This window comes from Furipterus horrens, unplaced genomic scaffold (assembly GCF_987537825.1).
Source record: "Furipterus horrens unplaced genomic scaffold, mFurHor1.1.pri manual_scaffold_13, whole genome shotgun sequence".
In the NCBI taxonomy this organism is placed as follows: Eukaryota; Metazoa; Chordata; class Mammalia; order Chiroptera; family Furipteridae; genus Furipterus; species Furipterus horrens.
The window spans coordinates 28,367,655-28,380,183 of record NW_028327183.1 but is presented as its reverse complement, the minus strand read 5'-3'; the positions used below and the strand labels follow the sequence as shown (position 1 = coordinate 28,380,183).

The 12,529-nt window shown below is 54.2% G+C and overlaps 1 protein-coding gene and 1 long non-coding RNA gene across 2 annotated transcripts in view; one reads left to right on the top strand and one right to left on the bottom strand.

Annotated features, from left to right (window-relative positions):
• Positions 1 to 2,656, bottom strand: part of LOC149994316 (uncharacterized) — a 188,970-nt gene extending 186,314 nt beyond the window's left edge. Inside the window, exon 1 of the mRNA XM_090259023.1 lies at positions 368 to 2,656. Within this exon, the coding sequence (XP_090115149.1) occupies positions 368 to 2,656 (2,289 nt within the window). The remainder of the gene's footprint in view (positions 1 to 367) is intronic.
• A 523-nt stretch (positions 2,657 to 3,179) lies between these two features.
• Positions 3,180 to 6,685, top strand: LOC149994315 (uncharacterized). Its single transcript, XR_016507723.1, has 3 exons — positions 3,180 to 3,374; positions 4,839 to 4,889; positions 6,587 to 6,685. It is a non-coding gene; the product is annotated as an uncharacterized LOC149994315 (long non-coding RNA).
• Positions 6,686 to 12,529: the final 5,844 nt, after the last annotated feature.

Here is a 12,529-nt window from a genome sequence, read left to right as displayed (position 1 = left end):
CGGTGACCTGCGTGGCTGGACTAATTACCAATGTTATCAGGCGGATGACAGACATGCCCCGAACTTCCTCTGTTTGATAGATTCTGCTGCAAACACACTCAAGTTCAGGCCCATGCCTGCTGATTTCAGCAGTGCCCTATTCTTCCACAAGTCCACTCCTGGCCCCCAACTCCTCTGACCTGCTACATGCCTCTGAGTCCAGCCGCACCAGTACACCCACCAAGCGCCAGCCTGGTCACTCAGGGAGGCACCTCCTGCTGGAACACACCACACAGAGTCAGTGCAAACTCCTCCTGGCAGAGGAACAGAAAACATCTCTTCTTTCCCTGCACGAATTTCGGAGGATAAGATGAGAACCACTGCTTACCTTTATCGCCGATGCCACTGGGGAACTCCAGCCCATGGGTCCCTGGCGGGTAAGCCCTTGGCCAGCACACACCAGGGTCCCGCACTCCACACAGGCACCAATGATCAGCTGCCGCCCGTCGTCCACCAAAAGACTGTGGCTCGCTCGAAGGGTATAGAGAAACAAGGGCAGCCGGGCCACCCGCACAGCCTTCAGCCCCAGACACCGCTTCCTCTCCTGCTGGCAGAAGAAGCACACAAACGTGTCCACTTGGTACTGCCGAGACCAGGCACTGACAGCGTGGTGGGCATTGCGTGCCTCATGCTGCAGCCACTGGCCTAGCAAGTCGTGGTAGCAGAGCACACAGGTGGCCACCAGGCCGGTGGAGTCAGCAGGCCTGGCGCGCGGGGCAGGTGGGTAAACTGTGAGGAAGGGGAAGAAGGGTTCCTTCTCGCCCAAGCGACTGGAGGGGTTCACATTGAGCTGGAACTCCTTCCCAGGGCCCAGCTCAGCCCCACAGATGTAGCAGATGGACATGGCACTGCCCTGGGTCGATATGGGTGGCTCGGAGAGAGCAGGGTCTGAGGCAGGGAAGGCCTGGTGGTACCTTCCCAGGAAGCCCTGCACAGAAGTGATGAGCTCCTCATTCTGGCAGGCCCGGTACAGGGCCCAGATGTCCTCCAGGACACTGAAGCACTTGGGGCAGCTACGGACCTCACAGCGTTTGTTGGGGCCTCGGGCATTGGGAGGGCAGGGCAGGAGGCTGAGGAAGGGGAAATGCATGGTGCTCCTGGCATTGCCGTTGAGGATCCTGGAGGCCACTGCCCGGGCATCCGGGGTGCAATCCTCCCCGCAGAGATAGCAGGCCTCTGGCAGAGTCCCGGGGGGTGGGCCCTCTTCCCTGGGGAGCCTCCTGCCTTTGGAGGCCATGCCGGGGGCGTGGCTGTTCAGAGGCACCACATACAGTCGCTGCAGGACAGGCACGCTGGCCAGCTCGAAGCTCTGCCACTGCTGCATGAGAGAGGAGAAGCAGCAGGGGCACACCAGGGTGCTGCCGCCCTCGCTGATGGGCTGAGCCCCCGGAGGTGGACTATGCAGCCACAGGAAGGGGAAGAAGGGGGCCTGGGCCAGCTTCTCCTGCTTCTGCACGTGGATCTGGTGCTGCGAGGCCAGTGACAGCGCCGACCCACAGATGTAGCAGCAAAGGCCCTCTGGTGGTGCAGCCTGGCTTTCCAGAGGAACCCTGGGGACACGGCCACCGTTTTCCTTCTCTTTGGGGCCGCAGGGGCGCGGGAGAGGCTGCGCCTTTCGGTCCTCCTCCTCGCTGGTGATGTTGATGTCACTGTCCTCAGATAGGCAGTAACCTCCACGGGACTCCCCCAGCGGCCGGCTCTCCGGAGTCTTGGTGGCCCTGCCTGAAGGGGCTCCTTTCATGCCATCTGCAGGGGCCCCTTGGGCTGGAGGGCCTTGCCAAGGGTCCTGAATGCCTCTCAGGACACTGGCCCGAGCCTCAGGGACCCAGTGCCTCCCAACACCCTTTCGCCTGCGCCTAATGCCAGTCTTGGGCTCCCCGTCCACGTGGAGCTTCAAAGGGTCCCCCTCCTCCTCCTCCACGTCACCCTGCGTGGGGATCTCAGCGCTCTGTCCCGGAGGGGGTCCCGGCACCAGCCTCCACTCCTGGCAGCGGCCCCCACGAGGCCCAGGCCCCAGAGTAGCCCGCGCCGCTGGCGCCCCGTCCTGGCGGGGACTTACAGCGTCGCGCGTGACAGGGTCGGGCTCTGAAAGGGGGTCGGTGTCTGACAGCTCCGACAGCTCCGAGTCTCGAGGCTCTTCCACAGCGGCTCGGGAACCGGGGCCGCCGCCGTCGTCGTCGTGGTCGTCGTCGCCGGCCGCGCCGCCCAGCGCATAGGCGACGTTCCACTCGCGGGGGGCCCCAGCGCCCCCGCGGCGCCCGCCCGCGCCCGCGTCGCACTGGTGGGGCCGCTTAAGCCAGTACATGCGCTTATCCACGGGCGTGCGGGCGCGCTCGAAGGCGGCCCACTGTTCGCCCAGGAAGCAGCGGCACACGGCACACACCAGCACGCAGCCGTCGGCCGGGGACAGCTCGCGCGCCCCGGGAGCCGGCTCCTGCTGTTGCAAGAACGGGAAGAAGGGCTGCGCTGGGGTCCCCGCGCCCGCCGCCGCCGCCGCCGGCTGCTTCACCTGCAGCTTCAGCTCCTTGCCGCGCCCGATGCCGCCGCCGCAGATGAAGCAGGAGAGCGGCGCGCCGCCGCCGCCGCCGCCCGCCGCCCGCTCGCCCACGGCGGCCATGAGCCGCTGCTTGCGGGAGACCGGCCGCCCGCTCATGGCCGCCCCGCGCCGCCCTCAGCGCCCGCCCGCGCCGCCACCGCCGCGCCCAACTTGGAGCATGTGTGCGCGCCGCAAAGTTTGGCGGCGGGCGGCCGGTTTGGACGCAGGAGCTCGGCCGCTCGCAGGGGCGCTCCCCCGCCCCCGGCCCGCCCAGCCCCCGGCGGCGCCGCGCCCAGCGCGCCCGGAACGCAGCGGCGGCGGCGGCGGCGGCGGCGGGCCCCGGGCGGCTGGAGCGGCAGCCGCATGTGCGAGCGCGGCGCCTGCCAAAGCGTTGGGTCATTTAATTGGGGAGGAGGGAGGCGGGGCGGCGGGCGGCGCGGAGGGAGGAGGAGGGAGGAGGGCGGGCGGGAGCCGGCGGGCGGGGAATCCCTCCCTCGCGCGTCCTCCCCTCCTCCTCCTCCCCCCTCCCCTCCCTCCCTCCAGTACCCCCCCTTCCCTGCTGTCCGCCCCTCCCCCTGCTGCCCCCTCTTCCGCGTCCCAAACTGCGCACAATAGCGCGCCGGCTCCTCTATCTATTTTGTGTCCAGCCGCGAACGATGATTCATTGCCCCAATTAGGGGCTCTCTCCAGCGCGCCAGCCTCGAGCCGTCTGAAGGGTCTCCTCAGGGGACCGCGGAAACCCATCAGCGGCTACAGCTGGTCTTTAAGTAAAGGTCAAGCGGGACGCAGGAGGAGCCAGGTAAGGATGTGGCTGGTGTCCCCTGAGACTAAGGAGCCAGTAGAGGAGCCCTCGGGAGGGGGCCGCCTCAGCCCAGGAGCCAATTTCATTCAGGGTGCTACGGCCCCCTCCTCATTCTAAATAGGGGATCCAATAAGGGTCACTTACAGCCCCCAGCAGCCCAGAGTTGGGGGCAACTTCCAGGGCCCAGTGTTCTAATTTTGGAGACAGAGGGAAGAGGAGCTGTCCCTGCCTCCAGGAACACATGAGTAAAGGCACCATCCTGATGACAGCGTCCTCAGCCTGCCACACTCCTCCATACCACTGGCCAGGGGCAGAAAGCGTCCTGTGTGTCCAGGGCTGTGTGTTCCAGGGCAAATGACTCAACAACTCTGGGGCTTTTCTTCCGCTTGTTAACCAGAAGCTCTGACAGGAGATTTGCTGTTTTCATATATTTATTGTATATGTGAATAGATGCATTGTATTTCTTTAACACCCAGAGAGAAACCTTAGCATGTGCCAGCGTGCTTTTCTAAGCACTTTCATATACATCAGCACAGTTACTCCTCCCAGTAACTTTGGGTTAAGTGTGATGAAAAGCCCATTTTATGGATGAGAAAGAGGAGGCACTGAAAGTTAAGTTACTTTTCAGGAGCGCTGGAGCTGGGATTCAGACCGTGTATGCTGCAACATCTGGTCCCCATCACCCTTCTGCTGATGGAGACTGTCTATGGCAGGGAACATGGCAAGGGCCCCTCAGTATTTCCCGCTGTTCTGACTCAGGTGGGGAGGCCTTTGCACATTCAGGCCTTTCTTGGCCTAGCATTTCCCATCTGTGAAATGCCACCCCTTCCAGCCTCAAAATTCTATGAGTCTCTGATTTCCAAGCAGGTGACAGCTGTCCCAACCTGCCAGCTGGAGCCCAGAGTGAGCCTGGGGACAAAGGTGCTATGTGGGCCCCTCTGCCCTCTGGGGCACTGACATGTAAATAAAGCTAGGCTTTCTCTGGTGCAGAGGAGGGCCATGCATTATAAATAAATGGAACAAGAGGAAAGGGCCACCTCTTTGAAAACCCTGGTGGATATTCCAGGGGTCACAGTCCAGGGGTGAACAGGAAAATCATCATCCTCGCCAGAAATGCAAAACTCAGGCTCAGACCCAGGCCCATAAAAAAGCTGTGTCAGCCAAACTGTCCCAAAGGAATGTTGGAGGCAGGGCAAGGGGCTTCCCTCCTTCTGGCACTTTTAATACCTGGTGAGAAGAGGTATGGTTAGAAAAAACTTTGAAGACAATTGTGCCCTAGCACAAGTAGCAAGCCCCACACAGGCCAAGAGGTTGTTGGTAAAACAATGCCAGCTTAGGCAATGCAGGTTTACTGTGGGGTTACTAATGGGTTCCTTAAGGCTTGGCGCATGCTATTCCTTCAACTTCAAATGCCTTTCCAGACTCTCTTTTCCAAACCAACTCCTCCTCTTATCTTTACAGTCTTGGCTGCAGTATCTTCCCGGAGAGACTTCCCTGCCTTCTCCATTTCAAGTAGGTCCCTCCTGTTCTTCTCTGACTCAGCTCATTGGCATAGGAATTTGCTGTTGATTTTATTTATTTTTCTATCGACTTTTCCCTGTCTGGCTCCCCAGGAGCCTGGGCGCTCCCTCCCCCTGGCAGGAATCAGGTCTGTCTTATTCACTGTGTATATCCTGTCTCATCTCTCTCTAGCTGAGTGAGCCTTGGGCAAACCTCTTAGCTCCCTAAACCTCAGTTTTCTGCTCTGTACAATGAGATTTTGATCCTCACCATTTTTTTTTTTTTTTTTTTTTTTTTTTTTGTGGATCAAATTAAGCAGAGAGCATGATGCTCTGGGCACGGGGCCTGGCACGTTGTAGGTAACAGTGTGTGTGTGTTGAATCTCCCTGGCTCTATCCAGTGGTTGAGGTGGTTCTGCTACTGCCTGTATGCAGCCTGAGGTGAAGGGGACACTGTGATGAGGTCACACGCAGAGTCTGAAGGAGGAGGGCCACAGGAGTCAATAAGATAAAAAGATGGAGGCGGCATTTTCTTGGCTAAACTGAAATCATCAAGGAGAAATTCCTGAGTATGTGCCACATGTCTGGAAGTGTGTATATATGTGTTGATATGAGCATGCATTTGTGTTTGTGTGTGCATGTGTGTATGTATGCACATGCTAGTGTGTATGTGTGTGCATGCATTCAAGTGTCTATGTGTGTTCGTGTTTGTGTGCACTGGTATGTACATGTGGGCCAGGAGCCAGAGGAAATGGATGTTTTTATTTCCCTCAATGACCCAGTGACTCAGGAAAGTCTTCCTCTATACATCTCAGCATCTCAAGAGCCAGGAGCGGGCAGGCACAGATCAGGGGAGGAAGAAGGCGGGTGATAATGGTTGGTCATCTGTGGGAGAATGGCATCTGGGTGGGGCCACTGGCACAGACATAACAGTTCTATCATTTACTAGCTGTGAGGCCTTCACCTGCTACTTAACCTCTCCAAGCCTCAGTTTCCCCATGTGTAAAGTAGAGATAACAAACAGTGTACCCAATAGAGCTGGGAGGAAGATGAGTTGAGACCATCCAGGTGAAACACGCTTTCTGAACATGGCAGTGACAGTAGAGTTTGGCACATCAGTGGAATGTTAACCACACACAGGGTCCTATACCTTACACGTGCAAACTCATCAGATCTTTACAAGGAGCCCATGAGGTAGGTTCTGTTATGTCCCCAGTTTACAGGTGAGGAGACAGAGGCACAGTCACACAGCTTGGTGGCTGCCCCCGGGCAGCATGTCTCCTAACTCCTTGGCTTTGTTAGCCATTAAAATCAGCTTTCCCCTGAGTCTGAGGTTCCAGCTTGTTAGGGCAGAAAGGGCCAAAGAGTCTCTTTCTCCCTCTCTTCACATGTGTCCCCGGTTTCGCAGGTAAGGAAATGAGGCCCTGACAGATTTGTGCCTAGACACAAAACAGGCCAAATGCGTCAGAAGATGAGAAATGTCAAGGCTCATTTATATTAATGTCACAAAGGTAGACTCAGAGTACCAATTTCTAAGGGGAAAGTGAGAAAGGCTCAGTCAGGAACGAGCCACCAAACTACCCCAGAGCCGCAGCACCCTGACCTCAGCAGAACCATCTCACTGCTTCCCTCTGAGTCTCACCAACCTCCCTGCAGCTCCCTCCAGATCACGAAATGTGCCGCCCCGGCTCTCTCCACCTCTGTTCCTAGGGTGCAAGCATAGTGCACTTGCAAAACCACGACAGATGCTCACAGGCAGACTCAGCGCTGGGATCCGGGAGGAAACACCCACCACCTTGGTTCAGCAGGAGACCATCAGCGTGGCACATCTGGGCACATCTCAGACTTGCGGCTTCCATCAAGCTTGGCTCAGAAGCTTCAGGAATCTGCCCTCACCCTGCTGGGAGAGTTAGTTTCCAGGACCCGAGCATGTAGCACAGGTGATTTTATATATTTGTCTCTGGGCCTGCCTCTCCCACCAGCATAGAGCCTGGTGGCTTCCCTGGTTCCATCCCACAGAGTCTCAAAGCAAGGGACACAGTTGGAGCCCAGTCCATGCTTGATCCTGGGGTGCCAGGCTGTATTCCAGACCTCACCATGCCTTCCAAATTCCAGAATAGCCCAGCCACCCCGGCCGCCTTCCACTGCTCTGCCTTCTAGTCTCTTGTTCTTCCTCAGTACCAGCCATCCAGATCTATGTCTCCCACGTGCCCCGGCTTCTCCGGTACCCCAAAACCCCACTTCCCTTCTCACTGGGGCCTTTGCCTATTTCCTCCTCCCCCTACACCACGCGTGCACCTCTGGCATCCCTCCCAGGACCCATTTACCTTCCTAGGCTGGCCCATCCTTCCTCTTTTAGAGGCTACATGTGCTGTGTGTTTGGCCTCTAGCTCACTGGGGACCAGAAAAACAAAATTTATCATCTGCCTGCCCTATTTTTTTCTTTCTTTCCTTTTTTTTTTTTCTCCCTAAGAATGAAGCAAGCATTTCTCTACTCTCCTCAGAAAGAGCTTCAAATATAGCAGGCCACTGGCAAACATTTATTCTCCTCAGAGGAAGGAAGGCAATTTTAACAATAAAAACAAAACCTGGGTTTTATGGAGGCCCTGGGTTAATGAACCATTTCACACCTATTAGGTAATTTGACAGTAAAGCAGGAATCAAATCGCTACCTCCATATGAGAGATGAGGAAACTGAGGCTGAAGGGCACAGTTCCTGGGACCAAGGTAAGCTCCCTGCTGCCGGGGCTGGTGAAATTTCCTTGTCTTTTATATGTGTAAACTGTGTTAACTTGTTCAATGTAAACATTAAAAAAGATGTGTGTTGGCCCTGGCTGGTGTGGCTCAGTGGACTGAGTGCTGGCCTGCGAACCAAAAGATCGCTGATTCAATTCCCAGCCAGGGCACATGCCTGGGTGTGGGTCATGTCCCTGGTTGGGGATGTACAAGAGGCAACCAAAATATGTTTCTCTTGCACATCGATATTTTGCTCCCTCTCTTTCTCCCTTCCTTTCTCTTTCTCTAAATATAAATAAATAAAATCTTAAAAAAAAAAGATGTGTGTTGGGTGACCCTATCTTAGCATCCTTTCTTTTTTCAAATACCATAGCCTCTGAGAGTGGAAGTGGTGAACCACTTTCCATATCTGGGTCCTGAGATGACCTAGGCAGAAGCATTTTGTAAGCTGCAAAGTGCTTTCTTTAAAAAAAAAAAAAAAAATCACTGCTTGCATTGCACAATTAAGGATCAGAAAGCATGGGATACACATTTGAAGAGCAGAATCGGGTGCCCCTAAAACTTTGCCTGGCTTCTGTTAACCTGGAAAAAGAATCTAGAGGCAAACAGCCCAGTCTCCCCTTCTGAGAGAGACCGTTCCCCCAACCTCCTCCATCTCAAAATCCCAGGCTATTGCCGTTAACTTCAGGGCCTCGTAAAACCCCTTTGATAAATGATCGCCAGGGTGGACCTGCCACTGGGGATGACGGGACAAACACTCCACATAAATCTTGAGTGTGCTCAAAGGCTCCCTTGCGGCTAGCTTCTCAACGGACCCCTGATTTGCAGCACAAAATCCACAGCAATCATTTCCGTGGTTAGCTCCCAGGCTTCCAAGCCAGGGAGGTTTCTGGAGAAGGTAGGGCATAGGTGGTTGGGGGAGGGGTGGAACAAAAGTAGAAGGTAATGACTTGGAATGGCCTTAAGGGTGCCTGGCATGCAGTAGGCACGAGAAACAAACCAGTTTGTGTCCTCCAGCGTGTACAGATAGCAGCTAATGAATGTTTCCTGCCTACTGACTACATGCGAGGTGCTACGTTCAGAGTTTACATCATCATGTAGTTTAGATCTCAAGACAGCCAGAAAAATAGGCATGTTACCCAGTGTTACTGATGACACTGAGACTTGGCACGTTGAACGCACGTTCCAAGATCACAGAGATGGGAAGTGGCAGAGCTGAATTCAAACAGAGGCAGTCCTCTAATGTGCACTGACATATGCCCAGCTCCTGGCCTGCCAGACCAACCTCCCCTGATCCTTTGCAATAAAGGCATCCTTGTCCCAGGCTGGGTCCTTCTAGGGAGGCTATTGGTCAGGGCTTGCTGGAGGACTTTGAGTCCAGCCCAGGGCTTCACCAGCAGCCCTGCTCCAGCCCAGGCTCCCCTAACCCTCAGCAGCTAAGCTTTCGGGCCCTGGAATACACTCGGTGGACTGCAGCAGGTCCTCTGTGCTAGCTAACGGGGGCTGGGAAGTCAGCAGTGACGAGTCTTTCTAGCTGTAACTCTGAGTCACTACAGGATCTTCTGAAGCCTGACCACTAGCCTGTGTGTCCTGGTCTTTTATTTCTGCCATTCATTGGGGCTCAACTCATTGATGGGGATGGAAACCGGGCCTGAAGCATGTGTCCAATACTAAACTGGGGTGTTGTTTCTTAAACACCCTTTGTTGAAGTGTGACCTCCATACAGAAAAGTGCACATCATCATATGGATGCAGCTTGTGGAATTTTCACAAGTTAAGCACATCTGTGTAACCACCCAGAAAGAAGGCCATCCAGTCTCTCAGCAGTGCCCATGGCTCCACCTCCCATGCATCACCCCCCACAAAGGCTAATGACTTAACAGACAGCGCTCCAGGCATCCTGACTTCTAACACCAGATTGTTTTTTTGTTTTTTTTTATTCTTAGCTTTATTGGGATATAATTCATATGCCACACAACCCACCAATTCAATGGTGTACGATTCCATCCATGGCTTCTAGTATATTCAGAGTTGTGCAACCATCACCACAATTTGAAAACATTGTCATCACCTCAAAAAGAAACCCCATTCCTTTTAGCTGTCACTCCTCAATCCCTCAGCCCCTGGCAACCACTAATCTACTGTCTGTCTCTATGGATATGCCCACTCTGGATGTTTTATGTAAATGGAATCATGGATATGTGGCCTTTTGTGTCTGGTTTCTCTCAGCATGATGTTCTCCAGGTTCATCCACCTTGTAGTGTGTGTCGGCATAGACCGTCTTTGTACCTTATATAAATAGAAATATATGTATTCTCTAAGCCTGGCTTTTGACTCTATGTTATGTCTGTGAAATTCTGCCCTGTTTTTGCATGTAAGAGTACTCAATGCTTTTTTATTGCTGTATAGTATTCCACTGATGAATATACCACAACTTATTCAACCATTCCACTGTTGATGGGTTTGGGGTAGTTCCCATTTTAGGTTGACGTGAATACTGTCTCTCTGATGATTCTCATCCATGTCTTTTCTTGAAAAAACACGAGGCATCTGTGCTGGGTAGACACCGCGGAGTGGAATTGCTGGTCATGGGGTAGGTGTACGTTTGAGCTCAGTGCAGACTAAGATGTTTCACACCACATTTGTGGTAGCTTCCTGACCCCTCCTTTCAGTGGCCCACTCACCAGCCCAAGCCCATGGACCATCTTGCTGCAGAGCAACCACCCCTGCTGCCTGAGCAGCCCCCAGGAAGCCCTCATGGGCTGCAAAGGGAAAGGGCATGGTGGCTGGTGTTTTCATTGGGTTGTGTGAGCACGCATGGTTTCTCCGCCCTGGCTCTGAAACTATGTTCCTTTCACAGGCCAGAAATACTTCGGCATGGCTCACTCTAAAAGGGGAAACACATTTTAAAATTCTAATCTGCCCAGCTGTCGAGAGGACAGTGCTCAGCAGGAACAGTGACTACAGTTCCTGATTCCCACTTTGGGTCCTGACTCCACTCCCTCCTGGGTTCAAAGTGTGTTTCCTGTGTGCCTGCCCATCTCAGGGACTTGGTCAGATACTGCACAGGGTCCATGAGAATGGCCAGCAAGATGGCACAGTGGGATGTGGCTTAGCATGAGGAAATCCCGGACCCTTAGTTAACCAAGCTCTATTCTAAATCTCTATTCAGTGTCCATTTAATCCTACCAGATGAGATGGGGGTATAAGTATGTTTTCCCACTTTATAGATGAAGAGACTAAAGTCCAGAGAGGCTGAGCTACTTGCCCAAGATCACACAGCTTCTAAGTTACAGAACTGGAATTTGAACCCAGAGCTTCCACTTTTAACTACTGCACCACATTGCCTCCAGATTCGGAAAGAAATCTCAGCCCTGCCAGTTCTCCGTGTGGCACTGGGCAAGTGGCTGAACTTCTGAGCCATATTTCCTTAGTTCATGTGAGTGTGGAGAAAAACCATGCCTACCTCCCCAACTGCGTGGAGAGATCAAACGCCAGAATGCAGAAGTGCTGTGAACAGAGCAGACGCTGCACGATGGTCCATTTCGCCCCCTGCCGCTTTCTAAAGTGGTGCCTCCTTCAAGAAGTGCACATCTTCTAAAGCATATATTTTTGTAGAGTTGAGACTTTGGATCTTCTCCAGCCCACCCCTTTATTTAACAGGTGGAGGGTTCAAGGCCCAGGGCAGCCCTGACTCTTCCAAGGTCACACACAGTCTCAAGAACTCTCAGCCTGAAGCTCTTCTACACTTTTGGAAAATGGAGTTCATGGTTTGAGGCCAAGGTGCCCTCACCAGGCATTCAAGAACTTCTTCCTGACTCCAGCTCTTTCTTGGGGCCCGAACCTTAGCTCACGTGATGGTAGCTCTGGTTTTAAGAAAGAACCAGAGGAAGTTTGATGCTTTGGTGGTCTCCTGGGACTCCCAGCTCACCCCTTAGTAGGGTGGGGTGGGGGCAGGCAAGGAGGCTGGGAGTCAGACCTGGTGTCTCGTTGCGACTCTGGCTGGGCACCCTGACGCACCTTCCAGAAAGACTATCTCCCAGCGGGGCCACCCACGACCCTGCTCAGCCATTAATATTTATCAGACCTGAAAGTTGAGCCACTGGAGAAGTGAAAAACAGCCGTGAACAGGTGCCGCAGTGGCTGGCACCCCAGCCCAGGCTGTGGGCAGCTGGGGGGGCTTAGTTAAGGTTAAGGAGGGCTGAGCAGGGGGCCTCTTCTAGGAGCAAAAATCTCATAGGAGGGAAGCAAGTGATCAAGGAAGTGGACACCTCATTTTAAGAAGCTGGAGGTCTCTTTCTGCTATGAGTGTGCAGGGCCAGAGAGTGGGGAGGACTTCAAGGGCCCTGGCCTGGGTGGGAACCAGGATCTAGGGGATGGATTTGGCAGGGTGGCAATGGCTGCTTCCCCTATGAGGGCACCTCACATCTGCTCCCTACCCAGGAGACAGCATGGTCTTTTCCAAAGTGCAAATCTGTTTGTGGCTTCCTTGCTGCTTAAAATCCTTCTCAGTTTTCACAGCTCTCAGGTTAGAGAACAGACTCCTTGTTTGCTTGCCCCTGCCCATGTCTCCAGGAGACCTCAGGACTCTGAGCCTGTTGCACCTTCCCAAGGAACACTATGCACTTAGCACCGCAGGACCTTTGCACATGCCGATTTGGTTGCCTGGAACTTGATTCCCTCCCTGTGTCTACTTAATTCCCATTTAGTGCCAGGCATAGCTACTCCTTACCCTTCTGCTTTGCAGGTGGACCCTGAAAATGGCATTTCCCAGGTTCCCTTGCCTTCTGGTTTCCCTCTAGGTTCAGCCAATGGAGACATTGAGGGGAGACTAAAGGGCAGGCGGAGGGAGAAGCCAGGGTATTTCTTCCTCTCTCTATCTCCCCCTCTCCTTTTCTTCCCCTCTCCCCTCCCCCAT